The sequence below is a fragment of the Rattus norvegicus genome, chromosome 9 (assembly GCF_036323735.1).
Source record: "Rattus norvegicus strain BN/NHsdMcwi chromosome 9, GRCr8, whole genome shotgun sequence".
Lineage (NCBI taxonomy): Eukaryota > Metazoa > Chordata > Mammalia > Rodentia > Muridae > Rattus > Rattus norvegicus.
In genome coordinates this window covers 43,194,870-43,216,463 of record NC_086027.1, presented here as the reverse complement: position 1 = coordinate 43,216,463, position 21,594 = coordinate 43,194,870, and the positions used below count along the sequence as shown (strand labels likewise).

At 42.6% G+C, this 21,594-nt stretch overlaps 1 protein-coding gene across 12 annotated transcripts in view; it reads left to right on the top strand.

Moving 5' to 3' along the window:
- Positions 1-21,594, top strand: part of Prim2 (DNA primase subunit 2) — a 212,133-nt gene that overhangs the window by 184,019 nt on the left and 6,520 nt on the right. For 11 of the 12 annotated variants that reach the window (XM_017596335.3, XM_006244691.4, XM_039083201.2 and 8 more), the window contains 3 exons: positions 309-435; positions 4,369-4,451; positions 17,154-17,222. In XM_017596335.3, the coding sequence (XP_017451824.1) occupies positions 309-435; positions 4,369-4,451; positions 17,154-17,222 (279 nt within the window). The remainder of the gene's footprint in view (positions 1-308; positions 436-4,368; positions 4,452-17,153; positions 17,223-21,594) is intronic. The other variant, NM_001024762.1, reaches the window with a different exon arrangement.

The following is a 21,594-nucleotide window of genomic DNA, read 5'->3' as shown; positions in this document are numbered from 1 at the left end:
TGCAAGGCAAACCCAGGGTGACTGGAACAACAAGGACTAGTAGTAGCCAGGGGTCCTCAGGAAACAGGACCCTGTCCAAGGTACACTTTGCCTCTCTGAGGTACACTTATCATGGCTTTGCTGTACACCAAGTTGTTTTCCTCAGGCTCCAATACTGACCACAGATCCTCTCACTGAATGATGACCACCAGTAGAGTATGTATGTCCTCGAACCCCGAATCACTTCTTTCTTTGATCCTAGCAGGTATTGGTAATGCCTCTACTACTGTATCAACTAATATGGTCTCTCTTTCTCTCTCTGTTCTCAGTTTGATAAAGGTTACTCTTACAATATCCGACATAGCTTTGGAAAGGAAGGCAAGAGGACAGACTATACGCCATTCAGTTGCATGAAGATTATCCTGACCAACCCACCAAGCCAGGGGGATTTCCATGGTAAGCGCCTGTGCTGGGTGCTGGGGAGTGGCCCTTTGCATGAGTGAAGGACCACTCATGTTGCTGTGTGATTGGCTGCTGCTGGAGTAGGTTTCAGTTACCTTTCATCCTCTGTGTTCTGCAAGGAACTTGGGATAGAGGTGTTTTAAAGTTGTGTGAGGTTGGGAAGCCCTGGTTTCAGAATAGCACATTTTGTTGATGTTCAAAAGGCCTTGTTGGTCTTACTACTGTCATCTGATTGACAGAGATTAAGTAAGCAGTTTAACAAGTCCCAGGGTCAGTTTGCCTGAGCTGTACTTACACTTTTTTTTTTTTTTGTTCAACAACATATTTTCTAAAATAATTCAACCAGCACATCTTTAGAAGCTTCCCATTTTGTCTGGTATGTCAGAGAATGATTAATAGTTTATATTAGTAACCTTTCAGATTGCCAAAGCTTGCTGTAACCAGGTGTCAGTATTTTGTTTTGTTTTACAGTCTTAAATGAAACCACCATTAAAAGAACAAACCTTTAAGCTGTTAAAAATTGGGCAATATTTTTAGGAGATCTCTCTCTCTCTCTCTCTCTCTCTCTCTCTCTCAGTGAATAATATTACAATATTACAATATAACCTGGATATATCGCGGGTTAATTTTTTCACCTATTAAAGAACATCTTGACTGCTTCCATTCTGTATATATGAATCAAGTTGCTATAAATATATGTGGCACGGGATGTAGTCTGTTTTCGAGTAGGGTCCATGACTGCGGCTTGGAATGTTTGTTCTGTTTCTTCTGGATGGAATACTTTGTAGATATGTTATGTGCATTTGAGTATAATGCAGTTTAATCTGGAACTTCATTGTTGGTTTTTGGGTTAGGTGATCTATTTAGAGATGACAGTGGGGACATCAGAATTATTTTATTTTAGCCTATATGACCTTTTATGTTTGTCAATGTTTCTTTTTAAGAAATTGGGAGCCTTAACATTTGGTGCACATATATTTACAATTGTATCTTTTCTATGAGTTGTTCCTTTTGTTAATATACAATGACCTCATTTATCTCTTCTGATCACTTCCGGCCTTGATGTCTACTTTTTCAGACAACAGAATAGCTGGGTCAGCTTGTTTTCCATCTCTGTTTTCCTGACAGTTGTTGTCCATCCCGGGTGTCACAGTATGTACACAGTAAGAGGTGCATCTCAGAGGCAGCAGGCAGGGAACCAATTCCGAATTTCTATAGTGTTTTTAATCTGTAATCTTAAACCTGCTTGGGATTTGTGTCTGTGCGGACTCTACCATCTGTTCTTGTGTGCTGTCTTTCTCTAGCACATGAATCACAGTGTTCTAAGCCTGGTCTCTTCATCCCAGCATCCCTGCCCCCTGGGCATCTTCACACTGAGCCCCTCCAGAGCTTTGCAGGCGTTCTCTCCTTGAATGAGAGAGGCTGGCTGGGTACCTCTCCACCCCAAGGATGTCAGGTGGCAATAGATGGGGCAAGGGCTCTGTTCAGGCAGTTTCTTCTGGGAAAGTGTTCTAGTGTAACTACCTTCCCCTTCCCTTTATACAAGCCTGGTTTACTTATTTATGTGATAAGCACTGTGAGGTGATGGTAGACTTTCTGGATGTAAGACTCAGAGAAGTAGTAAAGCTATCCTAACGTCCTATTGAGCCATTCGGAGCTGTGTTTATGTTGAGACTTTAGTCACTCTCAGTGGGCTCTGCCCAGTGGCACTGGCTGTGATGTTTTTTTCTTTAATCAGTTGGGAATCTCTGCATTTACAGGCTTCTCAGATATGCCCTGAGACCCTATTTCTTTGTTGTTGGATATTTTTTTTTTCAGATGAAATAGGGTATTTTTGTCTTATTAAGGATGGAGAAGAGACATCTGACCTCATTATCTGTTCAACCAGAAGCTGGACATGTGTCCTTTTTTGTTTTCTTATTTATAAAATTATCAGTCACCTATATTGATTTGACTTGATCACCCGATACTGCCTAGAATAGTTGATCAAGCAATTATGACTCTGTGTAGGTCTAACTTATTCCGGCCTGTCGTCTCTGACAACTTATCACTCTGGGCTTTTAACACTAATGTTAGTATGGGTACATTCACCCATCTTTTATTGTCTTGTTTGTTCAACCTGAAGACCATTCTCTCTGAAGTTAAGAGTAGGAACAGAGAATGTGTTTATGCCATCTGCTAAAATGACACCAGCTTGGCCAAGTACTGGCTTCCTTCCTCTGAGTTCTTCTGAGTCAGCCTATCAGGAAAAGAACCTTCTTCAAGTTTTCTGCAGTTTTGTCCTGGCTTTGTTCTTCAGGCCTCTTGTGCAGGTTTGTTCACTATGTCTAGTATAATTTGGATGGTTCCATTCAGTCTCTCTCTCTCTCTCTCTCTCTCTCTCTCTCTCTCTCTCTCTCCCTCCTTCCCTCTCTCTCTCTCTCTCTCTCTCTCCCTCCTTCCCTCTCTCTCTCTCTCTCTCTCTCTCTCTCTCTCTCTTTATGCACCTTAATTCTTCTGGAAATAACCAATAATTACAAACATATCATCAGTTCTTTCTCCTTGAGGTTTTCTCCTATTTTTATTGCTGTATCTTTGAAGAATAAAGCCGATAGCTTGCATGTTTTCCTTGCTAACTCTCTTTAGTGTGCGTCAGGAACATGTAGGAGTTTGTTTTCATAGGAAATTTGTGAGGTGATTTTTTTATTACCCAAAAGGAGACCATGAAGCTAAGAGAACATCTGTCCGTGTCTGTGGTCAGTTGGTATTTTAAACCTAGATGCTACAAAGCTAGGTTCTTTTTAAAAATGCAATATGATATTTGTATTCTTTGAGAATTTCGTATATGTATTCACACTCTTTGATCACATTCATCTCCAGCCCTCCCCCCATCTCCTCCCAGACCCACCCCTCCTCACCTCACTACTTCATCTTTCTGGTTTTATTTTAAATACTCAACCATGTTCCATTTGTACAGCCCGTCCAGTCAGCCTTGTGTGGAGCCACCCACGGACACATGGTTGACCTACCAGGAATGCCAGAGTCTTTACTATGTCATGTGTTTTCTCAGAATGGTTCCTTGTATTTCTCTAAGTCTGAATAAAGGATGTGCTATACATTTTGCAGTTTTCATAGTTTTCGAGGTCTATAGGAGGCTTTATTTATACTTAAGCTGTTTGATAAATGAATTTTTTGGCTTCCTGGCCCTTTTCCTTTACATTTTAATCCCCTGATTTCCACTAATTTCATATAAATGTGCCATAACTCCCAGTTGGCTTGGCCATGTATTACTCTGTGTTTAAACAGTCTCTGTTTTGCCTTGTGTAAATTTCCAGTCGTCCATTCTTTAATTTGCTCATGAGATACAGTGATGATGAAAATACAGGATGTGTAGTGTTTCTCTCCAACAGATCCTGATTGTCTGTGTTTTTCACTGCTCTGATTCTTCATAGCTTATGTGTGTTCTGGACTTTACAAGATAGGTGTAGAATATATGTCTGAATTTATGATGATATATTTATGTTCCTCTAAGTTTGGATATTTTATTTCTAATATCTATAACTCTCCCCCCCCACATCTTTATGCAAAATTTTCAGGCTATAATATGAGAGTATGTAAATTTTAGGTAAACTATTATGGCTACTTGGTGATTTTCTGTTCTGGTAAGAGAGCTGCAAGATAAAACTGTTTCCCTCTTCCTAGTGAACGGCCCTGTGATCCTGAGAGTGCCTCACTGTTTTATGTAACTCTTGAGCCTGTAGCATCCTGACAACACAGCAGCTAAATCCTTGTTTAGAGAGAGGAAAGCGTTTGCACCTACAGGCAATTGACTCTTTATTAATAAGCTGTTAGACAGTTAAGGGCCCTTCGGCAGCCACTCGAGCGTGGCACTGTGCTGAATCCTGGTAAATAACCCTGTTGTTCTGCTGGCTTGTGTTTTGTTGCCAGGGTGCCCATTCCGTCACAGTGATGCAGAGCTGCTGAAGCAGAAGATGCAGACCTACAAGATCCCTGCCTCGGGGATCAGCCAGGTAGGTCCATTTCTCCTCGGGAACCTCAGTGACTCGGCAGCTCCTGCTCTATCCTATCAGGCTTGCTTACAGGAGTGATGCTGTGCACTGCATCAGGACTCACGCCAGATGGGCGAGCTGAGCTGGGTTCCCATTCCTTGGAAATCTTCCGTCTGCTATGCTACAGTTTTGTTTCTCCAGGGAGAAAGGAGCACAGCAATCTCGCCCTATAACTTGTTTTCCTCTATCTGTTGAAGGCCTCATTTAAGAGCATAAGTGTTTAATGTCTTGAGGTTTATTGATGATGCTGAAAATCCATGACAGTCTTCCATTCTGGAAGGTTGTTTCCGAGGAAATGATAAGACGCTGTGCAGTGCATGGGTGTTCTTGTAGGCATTAGTGGTGCTTGGTTTAATGTCTGATGGCAGCTGATTGTTTTAAAAATACTTTGTTTTGTTAAGAATTTACAAAGTAAATTGCATAAACTATAAACAAAATAATTAAGAAGTTACATCTTTTAGTAAGTCTGTCTTTTAAAAAGTACTTTGATGCTGTTAGGACCATGCAGCCCGGACTTGCTTTGGATTCTGCGAGAGCTGAAGGAGCCTCTCCTTCCTGGTCCTAGAAAAGGCTGGGACATCAAAGTCATGGTCCATTCTTAGACAGTTATTTTTTTATTTGAAAAAAAATTAGTTAGGACTGTACTACTGTCCTAAGTTTAGATTGAGCCTGGTTAATTCAGCTTGCTTGTTCAGTTCTGAGGTACTTATTGTAGGCAAGGAGAAAGTCTACAGGAAGTCTGGAGTCTAGGAAGGACTTTCTGAAAGAGCTGATCAAGGAGTCAGGGATCAGAAACAAGATTTCATGAATAAAAGATTGGCATTCAAGCTAGTGATGATGACAGAACCATTAAGGGGTGGGGGAGCCCCAGCTGTTCTTTCTTGTTGTACTTGTTGCAGTAGCTGACCTGCCTTCTGAGTTCCTCTGAGGTGAGAAACTGTTTAGTACCTCGTCACAAAACAGTTGGAGGTTTAGTAGAGTAGCTTTGTTCTATCTCCACAGGAACTGTGAGGCTCTAACTTCCAGGCTGCTAGTTGAAGTCACAGGAATAAAAAACACTGAAAAGCGATGTTAGCATTTTATTTCTAAGTTGTAAAATGTTTCCTATGGAAGCTCTCTAAGGAAAAAGGGGATAAGGGCATGTGTAAGGAGGAAAGGGAATAAGGTGCTAAGGGAAAAAGGGATAAGGAGAATGCTCTCCTCTCTTGTCCTCAGCACTTATGCATCTTTCAGGACACATGACTACAGGGTAAAACGTTCATCACAGGTTTACACACAAATTCAAATCATAAATTGAATAAGAAGTTTACACAGAAGTTACACAGCATATCCATCAGGAGTAATTATCTTTTTAAACATTCGCCATCTGTCCAAGCTCAACGTGTTCACGGAGAGTTAAAGACCATAATTTTGTGACCATGGTGTTAGTGAAGGTTTGTATAGATAAACCCAGTCAGTATTTTATCTTCTGTCCTTGCACATATAGTAAATTGTTAGTTCCCTTTTTATGACCTTTGGTTAATGGTTCTACAGTCTCTTGGCATGTGCTCTGAGTAGTAGATGCCTGCTACCTCAGAAGCAGTTAATTCATGATACGTGGGGACTCAGAGAGAACCTAATAGCAGTCCCTTATAAAAGAGATTAGTAATTACTAATATAATTTTAGGAGTTCTTATAGCATCATCATTAAGGACTATATAGCATCACTACAAGATAATATATCTTCCTTGTTCAGCAGAGATCAGTTCAAAAGGGTGGACTAATATCTAGTGATTGTTATATATGTTTAATAATGACAGCAAAAGCATATTAATAGCAGGAATCTTTCCTAAAATGAATTTTTCCTGGGCCTTGCCTACTGGGCGAAATTCGCTGTAGATTTTAATCCAAGGTGACCCATCTCAGGAAGATCACCTGCTAGTTTTTAGCTTTTCCTGTGTTGTCTCCTGACACAGTACATAAGCAAATATGGGCATCTCAGAAGAACTTGTTAGTTTAGGAGTTGAGTTTTCGGTGTAAGGAAATTAGAACGGCAGAAAGAAAGTGGTTTTATAACTAATTAGAGAAGCTAGGACAACAGTTTCCAGGTATAATTGTAAGATTTGAAAGACTATTAGAAAGCGAGGAGTCCTGGATATGACAATCCCTGATAATGTAGTAAGCTTCAGGTGGTGCCTGATGCTGAAGTCAGCTCTTCTGAGGCTGGGGAAAGCCAGGACAGGATCCTGGCTACTGCTGTCAAACTAAGAGGGAGTAGGACTAATAAAGTCAGAACAGAAATAGGAGCAGAGGGAATATATTACTCAGGGCTCTGTAAAGTAACAGAACTTACAGAATGAATCTCTCTATATATAGGAGGGAGATTTATTACAATCAACTTACAGGCTATGGTATAGCTAATCCAACAGTGGCTGGCTATGAACAGAAGTTCTAAGAATTCAGTAGTTTTTCTGTCCATGAGACTAGATGTCTCAGCTGGTTTTCAGTAGAGACTGGAATCCTGAAGGACTAGGCCAGTAAAGTAATGGACTTGCTAGCTACGTGAGAGCAAGCAGGCCCAGAACACGAGCCTCCTTCTGCCTTATGTAGACTTCGAGCAGAAGGCCAGATTAGTGGTGGGCTTCCCAGCTCAGAAGATCTGGATTAAAGGTGTGTCTTCTCAGTAGTCTAGCATGGCTGTCCTCTGAGAGCATCCACTGAACAGCTGACTCAGACAGATGCTGACACCCACAGCCAAACACTGGATAAAGCTTGGGGACCCTTATGGAAGAACTGGGGGAAGGACTGCAGCACCTAAGGGGATAGGAACTCCACAGGAAGACCAACAGAGTCAGTTAACCCAGGCCTTCCTGCACATATGTAGCAGATGTGCAGCTTGGTGTTCATATGGGTTCAGAACAACTGTAGCAGGGGCTATCCCAAAAGCTGTTGCCTGTACATGGGACATGTTCTTCCAGGTGGCTGACTGCCTTGTCTTGTCTGGTCTCAGTAGAAGGGATGCACCCAGCCTCAAAGAGACTTGCTATGCCATGGTGGGGAGAGAAGAACTGTGGGAGGGAGTGTTGGAAGGGGAGCAGTGAGCAGTTCTTAAAGTAAGTTAAAAAAAAAAAAAAGGTGTGTAGGTATGTCTTCCTATCTCAAAGAACTGGATTAGAAAATCTTCCTATTTCAAATTAAGCAAAAACTCCTCATAGGGTTTTAGTTAATTGTAGATGTAGTCAAGTTGACAACCAAGAACAGCCACCACAGGGAGGACCTGTGTTTATAGCCTGGTATGGCAGGTGGTACTCTGTGTACTTCAATTGTAGTATTTATGACTTATTGGGGTGGGCAAACTAGCTGTTGAATTGATTTCTCCAATTCGGGGTATCTCAAAAGGCAGTGTGTCAATAAAGCAGCTCTTGAAAGGCTTGGGTGTATTTACTCATTTCTCTGGTGTGACTGTCACTCACTGAGCCAACAGTGTTATGGTGCTATGTGGAACTGGGCAGAGCTTGCTCTCAAGCCGTTGGAGTCAGCTCTTGTGTACCATTGACTATGGGTGTTGAACACGCTTCCTAAACATTTGTATAGAAAAGCATTGTAAAGTAGCTTAGTCATATTTTAGGTTAATTGCTGCTAGAAATGATACTATTTGTGGCATATTTGTGGCATAATTTTGTCCATTTCATTTGAGTTTTTACGTGTGGCTGTAGAAAATGTAAAATCCCAGCCATGCCTTGAGCTATACCATGTTGGAGAGCCCTGGTCTCCATGGTGATCTCTGAGCTTTGAGCACTCCAGACTTTTCATTATCAGAGCGACATTGTACCTTACTTAGTATTTGTTTCTGCACACACTTGTGTTTGACTTTCTACAACTGACAGATTTACAAATAAACTCATTTGCATGTTCGTTGGTAGAAGTCATACTATTTATGATTGTCTTTAATTTCTTTTTCATTGTAGTGTTTTTCAATAGAGAAGCAATATTTGTTTTGGAATTTTGATTTAGCATAACCATTAATTATCTCTAAAGTGGATCTGATTAGTGCATCCAAGAAATTTAAGGAGTGACGTCAAAGCCATCGAGTGTGGAACAATGTGTTCTTTGTGTTTTAGGGGAGGCTAGTGAACCTGTTTTTCACAGTCTAAAAACTTTCAGGCAGTTACTGACCCTGTTAATTCTAAGCTGATAATTGACTTTTAATGAAGAAGTCCTTTTAAATGGACAGTTTAAAAGGCTTCAAAATAACTGTGGCAGGGTTTCATGGCAGAGTTGAGAAGTGCCCCAGTAAAATCTCACGGCTCCTTGTTTATGGGCGTATAAATCGGAACTGTGGAAGGAACACCATTGCTACGTTGTCAGATAAGGAGCTCCCAGCAGTGGGTGATGGCGTCCAGTCTCCATCACCGAGGGCAGTGTCTGCTGTGGTGCGGGTGCCACTTGACTGGACAGCAGCACTGGGCACTCCTCAGTCGGAGTCTAAGTGCGGGTTTCATTTGTCGATTTCATCAGGCAGTCTCAGAGCTGCGGTAGAGGAGAGACATGATACCCGGGATTACGTTTTTTTGGTTTTGTGACAAAATCATCAAATATTTAATTTGATTTTAAAAATACATTTTTCTTTCTAGAGGCAACAGATGTTATTTAATTTTTAAAAACATTATTCAAGATAAATAGTTCAAGGAAAAGTCACACGTGAAGTTGAATAACATTTGCCTTTGTTGATGAAAGCATGTGACTTCTTTTTAAAATAGTTATATATTTTAACTATTCTGTGGATACTTTCTGTCAGGAACTTTGATACAATAGTATTTATAGATACTGATTCAGATAGGTACAGATAGAGTGGTGTTTGGTACTGTAACATAAATCCAAGTCTACTGTAGCCATAAAGCTGCTTTTCTTAGTTGTTCTTGTGACCGTTTTTTAGAGAGTATTCTGTTTACAGAGTATTCTGTCAAAAGCCCCATCCGTTTTGGAGAAACAGGCTTTAATAGAAAATTAACTAACTGTATTCCTAAGGCAAATACTTGAAACTCTTAATCTTCTCAGCTCTCACCCATTTTAGACCTGTGATGTTTACCATCAGTTTTACAATGCCGTTCCTGTTAGATAATCCTGTCTGTCTGTCTGTCTGGTGTTTGTATGTCACACGTAATACATATATGCATGCATATAATGCATATGCACCTTTTAACCCCTTCATCCTTGGAAAGCTCTTAAGTGGCCGGCTTTAAGTGTGGCCTCTCTTTCTATTATATGAGCATATCCATTAGATACAATTCATCTTTTAATAAGATCTTTAAAAATAACCATGAAATCCGTGTCAGTGTCTTTCGCGTGCCTGTAATGCTCGTGGGTAACAGTTCTGAACTGCCATCTCTTTCCTCAGGACAAACGGGAAAGCGTCCAAAGCAGAGCAGTAATTGGTGGGGCCGTGCTGGGGCTGCGGGTCACATTCGCACCTGCCTTACCTCTAAGCAGGCAGGTCACCCGTGTCCTCAGTCGTCCTTCCTCCAGCTCCTAGCTCATTAAGTTGTTGATGTTTCCGAAACACAGCACACTGACATCAGTGCACTGAGAAATTCAGTTCTTGAGACAACAGTTTAAATGGCTTTGTAAGAATTTTTTGGTACCTGTTTTGCTGTAATAAAGAATGAGAAATTCTCTGATAAAAATCAGTGAATGGAGGCGTCAGAGATCCCAAAGAGAGCCGAAGGGAGCCTGTCACGTGGAGGGTGGTGTTCAAATCAGGTGTGACCACTGAGCTGGACTTTCCCCTGTGGCAGGAAATGAAGACAGAGACAAAACCACATTCACCCAGTGCTGACGAACAGCCATTTGGCTGTCACAGTGGCTCAGCAGGCAGAGATACTTGTCACACGTGCGTGGTGACCTGAACTTCGTTCCAGAATCCATATGAAATGTGGAAGGAGAGACCCAGCTCCACAGTCAGCTGTCCTCTGACGGCCACGTAGACAGTGTGAAGCATACGCCCTTTCCCCACACACTCACTTCCAAACTCTTAATAGTAACGTGGAGGTGACGCTATCCCAGTTGCTGTTGAAGACACGAGCAATATCGTGAGAGGTGACACTACTGAGACCTCCCCTATGGAGCTAATGTCATGGTGAGTGCTGGAATACAGGAGAGGGGCTGGCTTTTAGGAGTAACTCTGGTGACAGTGTGGGTCTGTCGTAAGGGAAAATCAAGAAGCCTGATTGTCAGAGAAAATGATGGGGGCCGAGCAGTGGAGAGCAAAAGGGAAGTCGTAAAGACACCTCAAAGTAAAATCGACTCCAAACTGTAACAAATGAGACCGTAACATGCAACGTTACTAAGCAACTGAAAGTGTGTTTTCAAGAGACAGAAACGTGGCCTTGTTCTGGTGAAGGTCATAGCAGAGGTGGCATGGCTGGTGTGTGAGGAACAGAAGCAGAGCAGTATGTGCAGGTGACTTCCACACTCCGTACCTCTCTCTGCCAAGCTTTCCTTTCAAAATAAGGAAGGGTAGAAGGGGAGTGGGAAGTCTGTGCGGTCCCAGTCTTGAAAGGTTGAGCTTTTCAGGAGAAGCAAGGCTGTTGTTGCTTCTACAGTGAGACACACGATGACCTTGAGTCACACAAGGGAGCTGCACGTCTAATTGCTGGGTGCAGCGTATGTGCCTGTGCGTATGCAGTGTGCCAGTCACCGGGGCCAAGGTGGGCAGGTGGCAGCTCTCTGCTGCCAAGCAGTCCCTGAGCGTCACTGGCCAGCACCGGAGTAAATGGTGGGAGGAAGCTGCACCTGCGCTCAGTTAGGCTTGGAACGTGTTCCGTGCACTGGTATCTATGGTCATTTCTCTCGTCTGTGTGGTTTCCCACCCGTGTTGGTGACATCCTATGTTGGATCAGCTGGCACAGCTCAGTCAGGGATCATAGTCATTCAAATCAGAAAGACGGTCACTTCATCTGTCATCAGAGACATCTTGGGTATATGCCGCTTTACTACCAGGCTGAAGCAGAAGGGCCATGAGCTTGAAGCTAGCCTGGGCTACACAGACTGTAGCAGCGGGTTCTAAACCAGAGAAATCCTAGCACTGAGACAGTAGGTGAACACAAAGTCCCACCCTAACAGAGAAGCCATTTGTAACTGATGCTTGCTGGGACAGGGAAGATGCATTTTCTCCCATTGAGTCTCTGGGTAAATCAGCCACACTCCAGGACCGTCCTCACACTCTGGAGTACTCAGACAACACAAAGCTAACTTTGTGGGGCTTGGAGGGTGGGCGGATGAGTATTTGTCTTTATTAATTTGTTGTTTGATTGGTTTTTGTGTGTTCAGTGTTTTGTTTGGGGGAAGGGATAGGGACAGAGGAAGCGAGATGAGAAGCACAAGTTATGTGGGTAGGGAGAAGACCTGGAGGAGCTAGAGGAAGGGCAAACCTGATCAAAATATATTATAAAGAAAGAAATGTAAATAAGAAAGAATGATGCTAAAAGAGAGATGTGAAGAACAATTCTCTTAGGGAAATACCCAGTATCTTGTCCCGAGGCTACAGTAGAGTTAATTTCCTTTGCTAATACAGCAAATACAAACTGATGGGCTTTTTTTGTTAAGATGAAAAGCTGAATTATTTCATTATTTAAAGTTTAGAATTCTTGGTGGATTTTATTTGCCTAGCAGAGGATAAATGAAAGCTGAGGGGGAAACCAGGGCATATATATGACATAAACACCATCCTGTGTCACTGAGAGCCAGCCCGCAGCAGCAACGCTGTGGCATCGAAGTTTTACTCCGTAAACACCTGCGTGGAAAACCAAAAGTCTTACCACCATTTGAGCAACATTCTTAGATCTCCATGGAAATGTTTTCTCTGGGAATTTTGTTTCCAAGATTGGTGTGATTGTTCAGCCTGGTTATATTTTTCTAGAACATAATTAGAAAACTTGTTGGGCAGGCGTAAGAGTGCCTGTGGCTTGTTTCCTTCCGGCTTTCAGGGAACTGCTCTTTGGAATTAGTGCTGTCTGCAAGAGGAGGTCGAGTTTTCTAGGGTCTTCCTGAGTGGCACAGTAACACTAGAGAGATTTGCCACGGCTGTTGAAGGACCCTCTGTGCTACAGTAGCCACTGGAGGACCAGGCTGCAGACTTCAGGGTACTTCCCTCATTTCTCTGGCTTTCTATTCCACTCCCCCATTCGACTCCCTCCTCTCACTGCCTACTCCTTTATATCCTCCTTACATGAGCTCCCACTCTTGCATGCACTGTGTCCCCTTGACCTGCTCTGTTTCCAATCCATACTGTACGCCCATCTCTGCCTGCCACCCTCGGAAGTACATGGTCTGCATGTAGTTTCAGTGTTTGCACAAGCTTAGGCTCACCGTGGCGAGCACGTGAGGAGTCTGGCCTAGTGAAGATAGTTCGTAAAGGTAATTAGGCACCCGCTAGGAAGGACTGACAGTCCCGTGAGATTGGGCTGCTCTGACTTTTTGAGTCTTTTGGGGCTTCCTTTCTTGCCATATGATAACTTTCTTCCATTTCATCCTCATTACATGCCAAACTGAAACAACTACACTAACTTGGGCCATTAGCCTTCAAAATGGTGAGCTAATAAACCTGTTGTAAATTGGGTACCCATTTTTTTTTTAAAGATTTATTTATTTACTATATGATGAGTACACTGTAGCTGTCTTCAGACACACCAGAAGAGGGCATTGGATCCCATTACAGATGGTTGTGAGCCACCATGTAGTTGCTGGGAATTGAACTCAGGACCTCTAGAAGAGCAGTCAGTGCTCTTAACCGCTGAGCCATCTCTCCAGCCCAAGGGTACCCATTTTTGAGCATCCTGTTATGGCAGCACAATGTGCACTAATACGGTGTGCACTAATAGGGCATGCACTCACACAGCGCACACTCACATATAATGCACTCATACAGCATGCACTCACACAGCACGCACTCACACAGCGCGCACTCATACAGCACGCACTCACACAGCACGCACTCACACAGCACGCACTCACACAGCACAAACTCACACAGCACGCATTCACACAGCATGCGCTCACACAGGATGCTCCAATATAGGAAGTGATCTTTTTGTGCTCCTGAGACTTTATGCTGGAAAGAGAACACTGTTCAGAAGCACTGTGCCTGACTGTATCATCTGTCTGTCTCAGTTCTTAGGAACACTGATTCTGACCCAAATTCTCGTCCTCAGAGTCTGTCTTAGGCCTCTCTTTGATTTCTTGAACTTCTAATTGTGCTTTTTATCACAAACTTATTTGGGGCATATCTTGGTTTTCTCTTCTATTTCTAACTTTGTATTTCCTGCCTGGAAGTCCCTCAGTCTGCCAGCTGTTTGTCGATGCCCGTCTCACTGACCGTCTTAACACAGTGTTTAATAGTGACGTTCATGTCAGAAAAATTCAACCAAATTAAGAACAAACCCGAATCATGTCGCACTACATAGGCAAATGCTATCACATTGGAATCACCTGTCAAATTCTATACACAGGATGTTAGCATTACAGCTGTATGTGCCATAACTGTGCCCCTACCCCATACACACACACACACACACACACACACACACACACACACACACACACACACACACACACACAGCACCACCACTAGATGAAGAGATACAGGCACTTAATGGCTGCCAAGAGAGGGTAAATCAGTCTCCCCAGGGATGAGCCCCTTAACCTATTATCCAATGCCCAGTGTCATCCCTTAAAGCATATACATACAAGCAGCAGTAAGTGGACTAAACACTGTATTGATAAGGCCATGTGCGTGCACATAAATAAGGCTATGTGCATGTACGGATAACAATCGGGATTAAATAAAAGAGCAGTGCAGGTAATGCATGAACATGGAGGGAGACAGTGGGAGACAGGAGCAGGGTAGGACCTTAAGGAACAGAAGATGACCAGAGGATGTTATGTGCATATACCAAGGGTCATAGTAAAAGTCATTTGTACAATTAATAAATGAAAATGGAAAGGCTTCGTATGTGCCTTGTGTCTTGTTGTAGAGTTCAAGTAATTCTCTTACAAAAGAAATGTTTCACTGCGTTTAGGAAAGTGTTTGAGAAGGGTGGTTTTGAGTGACGTGTAGTGCTCTGTTGTAAAGCATCAGAACCCATCCTATTTGGGTGTTTCCCCGTGAAGTGCCTGCCTCTTAGAGACAGTGCTTGCCTGTTAGGAAATGCTTCAAGTCTGAGTACTTCCCACCAGCCAGGCCCAGAGCCCGGAGAAATGCCCTCTGTCCCTAGGCTGTCCTTTACAGTCAGGAGTGTGGATTGGAGAGAGTCAGTTCACTTCAGTCCCGAGGCATCACCTGCTGGCCTGGGCCTGCATCTCTGCAGTATAGATCAGAGTCTGGACTCTTAACTGCGTTCTTAGGTGACATTGTATTTTCTCTTTAGTTTTGAAAGCATCTAAATTGTTTCTACAGTCCTCTATAGAAAACTAGACTAAGCTATACATGATTTCTTAATTCTTCTTAAAACTGACCTGTCCCTAATGAGACCCCCAGGCAACTTTGTTTGAACAGGATGTGTTTCTCCTCTGAAATGAAAACAGCATCCGACAGTGCTCCCCTATTGCTTCAGAGTACTCCATCTCTTGGGGTTCAGCTTGGTTCACTTTCCCTCCATGCATTTGTTTTTAAACTTCCTCTGCTTCGTCTCTTTTATCCTAAACTTGTCAGTTTTTCTTGCCAGAAAACAAATAGTATCAACTACAAAAAAACCAATATTGCCTCTGCTTTCATCAGACCTTGAAAGTTAAACAAATCTTTTGTTCATCTCAAATATACTGTGCCGTGATTAGGAAGGGTCTTTCAAAATGGATGAGCAATTTCAAACCAAAATATTTTTGTTACAGAAGAGTCTGTTTTGTAGGGTGGGTGATGGTAGCGATAACGGTGCTCATAACCTGAACTAAACTAAAAGCAAACAACAACAAAACCCTGGAATTTTCGATCAAGTGTGCATTTCTCTCATTCTGTCTTATCTTTCACCTTTTTACACGTAAATAACCACCCACGCTGGGTAGCTTTAACTGACTACTTGACTTAAGCTACGCTGTCGCGCTAAGAGTCTTAACCATGGATTACCTGGGTCAGACTGGTCTGAGGGGGATATCTTGATCGTCCATTGATGTCAGAACCAGCCAGTTGTGGACTGCACCAGTTCCTTGTTTTAATTTTACATGAAAGGGACATAAATAGACCACATTGTTCAGCTTTATCTGTGGATTAATTTCATCTTCAGGTAATTTATGGCATCAAATCTTAAATTTGCATTTGAAGTCTTCAAAATGACAGCTCATATATGTTAGTCTGTTATTGTTGATCCGTAATTAATTGCAGGGTCATCATTCCACAGCGTTAATGGCTGTGGAGAAGCGTTGGGGTGTAAGCTCAAAGTGTTGGTATGACTTACACAATTTGTGACTTTATTTTTATATTTATTATCATTTTTTAATTGATTAATTTATTTTTTATTTTTCTCTAATTAAAGAAAAATGTGTCATAGAGGTAGACAGAATCCTAGGTTCTGTGACAGGTTGACATTTACACAAATTTTTCAGGTGAATGATAATCGAAGGTGATACAAAATTTGGGTATAAGAACATCAGAAGAAAACAATCCTTTAACAAAATCTAGCTGGTACGAGATGCCCCTTTTACAACTGTGATTTTCTCGTGCAGTATTCCACGATGGGAGTACCCAGACTTCCAGGCTGTGTTCCTTTCTTTTGTGGCAGGAGGAAGGTTAGCCCTTTGAAAGAGGGTACAAATTAACTTTCTCTAGAGTTCTGTTTCCTGTCATGACTTTATCTCTTAATTCCAGCATTTTTCTGTGCTTGCTAAATGGCTCAAATATATATTTTATTTATTTGGGCATGTCAGAGGACCATGAAACTTCACGGGTTTCAACTACCAGTGCATTCTACTGATAAGGATGGCACTTACGCCATTCTGACGAGACTGCGTGAAGTAGGGTTGGAAGGCAAATTGTGTTTACAAGAGACAGGATGGCATTCCTAATAGACACTCGGAATAGGCTCCTCACTCTCATGTTCTGCTCAGCTATTACTAGACGCAACCTCATTACACAAAAGACAATGCGACTGAAGGGAAGCCGATGCCTCTCTCCGCTGGTCTAGAGCGTTTCAGTTCCGTTTTCCCACGGATTCACAGCAGTGTTATTGCAGTCTGTATACACAGGTGATAGGAAAGTAAGTCAGGAGTGCATCTGGTTGCTTCTTGCCTCCATTATCAGATTACTATATTCATAGCTACACATTTTTGTTTTTGGTTTTTTAAAGATCTTGCAATATGATGTGCCGATAGTAAACATCAGACTCAGAATACCAGGATCTGTTCTCCTCGTGTTGTCAAAGCAATGTTATGAAAAGCCACGGGCGGCAGGTCGGGAGGCTTACTCACTCTCCCTTGCCGTCTGTGTTCTAAAGCTGAGCTGCACCACCCCTGGATAATCTCAGCATCGTTGTGCTGTCCTGGCTGCAGGAGCAGCAGCATGCCGCGTGATTTATTCATTGAGTTTCCTCTTTGGGAAGGAGATTATGAGAAGGCCAGCAACTGTGGCCGGCCTCAGTGGCTTAGAAGAAACATAACTTGTGTCTTTTCTTTCTTCCTTTCCTTCCCCATTCATTTTAGATTTTGGATTTGGTAAAGGGGAATCATTACCAGGTGGCCTGTCAGAAGTACTTCGAGATGACGCACAATGTGAGTAAATTGTCTGACTTCACAGATGTATCGGATGTGCCTTGTCGCTCTGTTTTGTGTGGTGCTTTTATAATTACATGTGTTGAGTAACTTACAAGGTTTAGAAAAGAGCCAAACAACTAAGATGGGCCGTACGAAACCAGAAATACTATGAGGAAGACGTGTCATAAGAGGATCTACCACACTGCAGCGTACCCACCGCTCACATCTAGGTTCAAGGTTGTTAAGGATTTTGTGAAGAGGCAGATTGGAAAACCTTTAGGCTTTATGATGTCTTCACAACTCAGCAACTGTGCCACAACATTGCAGTAGCTGTCATAGAAAATACGTAATCATTGCTGTGAACTTACAGAACTTTGTCCTTAACAGCATTCTCAGCCTGTGGATCATGACCCCTTTGGTTGAATGACCCTTTCAAGGGGTTGCCTAAGACCATTGGAATATACAGATATTTACGATTTGTAACCGTAGCAAAATTACAGTTAAAAAGCAGCAATGAAAATAATGTTATGGTTGGAGGTCAGCACAGCATGAGGAACTGTGTTAACAGGTCGCAGCATTAGGAAGGTCAAGAGCCACTGAACTGTAAAGAGGGCCAGAGTCTCAGTTTGCCAACTCTGCAACATGAAGATCCGGAACCTTAGCTCTTCCTGTCCAGAAGAGCCCACGGCACTTTTCATCTTCTACAAAGAAAATCCGATATATTTGATAGTAGTCTAATCTGCTTCCCTGGTCTCATATGTTTGTATGTAGAACCATTGTTCACATATAACTGCATGTAATATGCAAACAGTTACATGTAACTTAGTACTGAGTGCTTCTGGCTTGAAATGTGGAAAGCAAGAACCACAGGCTCAAGCGGCCTGCAAGGACAGGGTAAGTAACTCAGAAAGGTGAGGTTGGCTGCTGCTGGGAGAGAAGTGGCACATGGAGAACGTATGCCCTGCTACAGGCATTCATGTAGACAAAATTCACACCTCTATGCAGACCAACAGAAAACATCTCTAGCACAAATCCAGCCCACTGGCCCCTCATTCACAACCACTAATTTGGATGTGGATTCCAAACCCCAAACACACAGCTAAGAGTAGGCTCTGGAGGTCTGTGCATCTCGGAAATAGTTTGTCACTGAAGCCTTATGTGCGCTGCTGTGGAGTGTGATGTTGTCCTCAGCCTCCCAGAAAGTCACTGCATTGTTGAACTCATTATCAGCTACTGTGCTAAATTTTATATTCACATTCTCCATTAAGTTGTCAAAATATTTTTATAAATTCTGCCTTCTATAATTGTTGGATTTCTTTATTATAAGTGTTCATAGTAAAATTGTCTTTTCAATAACTAAAATGATAAATAATATGAGCCTACCTTTGTGGAACCCTTAGTGCATACCAGGCATATCACTAAGTTCTCTAAGCCCAACAGCCAGGCACCATTGTAACACCTTAATGAACACAGCATAGAGAAGTGGGGCAGCCTGGGGTTGTTCTTGTTGGAATGGAACATGGATTTGAACGTGGGCTATCTAAGTCAGTAAAGGTCTGATAGCCTAACCACGTTCTGTATCTGGTAGTTGAAAGAAATCTTGAGGTGATTCTAGACAGGAAAATGTTAAACACTGAGGCACTTTCAAGGTTAGCAGATCTAACTCATAAAGTATGGCTTATAGAAAACTGATTCCAAGAGACTCACTCAACCTGCCTCCAGTGACCAAAGGAACATCTAGAGCTCGAGATGGGCCCACCATGAATCCTGTCTGCTACATCTAATTGGAAAATATTACCCTTGGCATAAAACACCTTATTTTTGTAAAATTTGAAGTCTTTGTCATAAAAAAATGTAAGCAACAACAAAATTTCTTTAGCTTGATCATGACAGGACCCACATAACATCCTATGTCTGGGCTTCCCCGCATCAGCCTTGAATGCCCTGCTCCCTGAGCGCCTGTGTAGTGTTCCCAGGTCAGCACCAGCCTTGAATGTCCTGTTCCCTGAGCACTTCTGTGGCAGTTCCCTGGAAGATGGGGACAAATGTATATTCACCCAAACAGGGAAACAAAAACAGACCAATGTGTGGATACCACCAAAGTCCAACTTGGTGAATCAGTGAGTTTTATTGGGGTTACACAGGAATATGGGTGAAGGTTACTAACGAGCAGAGATCACTCAAAGAGTGGCATCACCAAAGCCCACCCCAGCATGAGTAAAGACGTAGGGAACCTGGAACACACTGCACACTGCAGGCAACTCAGCACTTTATACTGTCCCAGGTGACGCCTTTGGTCTCAGCCTTTTTTAGGTCCCTTGGCTGGCCTTGACTTCCTCTGGTCAGTTTAGCTTACCTGCTTCTTGCAGAAATCTCAGCTTCTCTGATAGTCTCTGAACAGTGCTAATAGCTTATATGTGCTTAGAGGGGAAGAGGGCCCAGCAACTCTGGTCAATTTCAGGGACTTCCTGAAGCTTACCAAATCATTTACTTCCTGGGTTTAAGGAGCTTCTCTGCAGGATGGCATATTTCATCCCTTTTAACATGTGTGTCTGAAGGAGCTTACCCTTACAACAAACTGTCGTGTGTTGTACCCCCCAACATACATTCTAGCATCCTTTGTCTCACAGGTCTCCCTCTCAAAAGGAGTATTTTAATCAGAGGAGACCACTACACGTTAGGACCTAGTGTCGTGCTTTGCTTGCTTTGCTCGAGACTTAATTTCATATATGCTCTCAGTTGTTTGTGAATCTTAAGTAAAAAGATCCTCTATCTCATCTTTAATTTTTAAAAATAAATTAGGTTTAAAATTGAGTTATACTAAATTATCCGCCCCCTTTCGGTTTTGTTGTTGTTTATTTTGTTTGGACTGGCCTCAGTTATTATGTAGCCCAAGCATGACATTGAATTCCTCATCCCCCTGCCTCTACCTTCTGAGTATGGGGTAATAAGCAAGCACCGTACCAAGTGAGTAGTCACACCCAGTGGAACACCCGGTGGAGTTCTTAAACGTGCCTTCATGGGGTCCAGCACAACTAGAGCTACAATTGCCCACTTTAAAATCTGAAGATGTGCATCTAAACCCTTTCATACCGAGGAATGGCATGGCTTAGGCTGTGTGCGAATCAGTGATATAAGAAGGTTGTTTGTATTCACTAGTTCTGTTACTATAGATTTTTAAATGCAGGTATCTCCATTCGTTATTTTTATAGAGTAAAAATAGAATCTATTTTTATTACTCACTTTCTGCCATCCCATCTCCCTCCCCTGTAAACCTCTGGGTTCATTTTCCTCAGGTCTCAGTGATGAAAGTCACTTAAGTGCAAGTCTTGAAAATGAACTCGTTAATTGATACCGTTTGCAGCAGCCCTGTGATAGCTCCATATGGCTCTGTGGTAACACCAGCTGCCTCATTACAAGCTGTCGTCGCAAAACCTCTTGATTAAAACCCGAATGTCTCATCGGTACAGCAGCACTGCTCCCCTTCTTCCCTTCTGCATTGGCCGGGGCAGGCATACGAGGCCTGTTCGTGTGAAGGTCATTATGTCGGTTCCTCCTGAAAGCTGACCTAGTGAAAGCTGGCTGCCTCAGTGGTTTTTGTTTTATGTTTTGTATTTCACGTGCAGTGGTGTTCTGCCTGCACATATGTCTTTGTGAGGGTCTCTGAAACTGGAGTTGTGGACAGTTGTGGGTGCTGGGATTTCAACCTGGGTCCCCTGGAAGAGCAGACCGCGCTCTTAACCACTGAGCCGTCTCTCCAGCCCCTGGGAGTGACGTTCAAGACAGTTGCATGTTGCTGGCCCATCGCATTTGCATTCTTTTGAGCTTTGTAAGTGGAAACACCAGGCCTTGTATGGGTTAATCTCTGAGTCTTAACTGAAAATGGCTTCTTCAGAAATAGATCCCTTTGAATATTGACTGGAGGTTTATTTTCCAAATAGTAGAGCATTACTTCTTGCCCATCATATAAATTGCTACAGAAGTCTTGTGAAAACCTATCACATTTTCCTGAAGTCTTAAATGGGGTATATGAAATGTGCATAAGTGTCTCTAATGGTGTGGGCTCATTTGGGCCAGAGGCTACACCACCACCTCCCATGTAGAACCTCATCATAGCTTCTGAAGTCATTTCTCAGAATCTACACATCTTCCATCGTCACACAGCAGGCAGTGATATTTACAATAATGGAATTTGATTATTTCATTAGCCTGCTTGAAAGACCTCTCAGGATTTCCATCTCTCTGAAGATAAATTTGAGTTTTGACACATTTTATTATGTGTCCTATCAAACATTGCCACCGGCGTGCTGACCTGGTCCCAGTTCTAACCAGTTCTGTGGACCTTCTAGGTTAATAAGTTACATGCTTTATATCTGAAATCCCTTCCCCC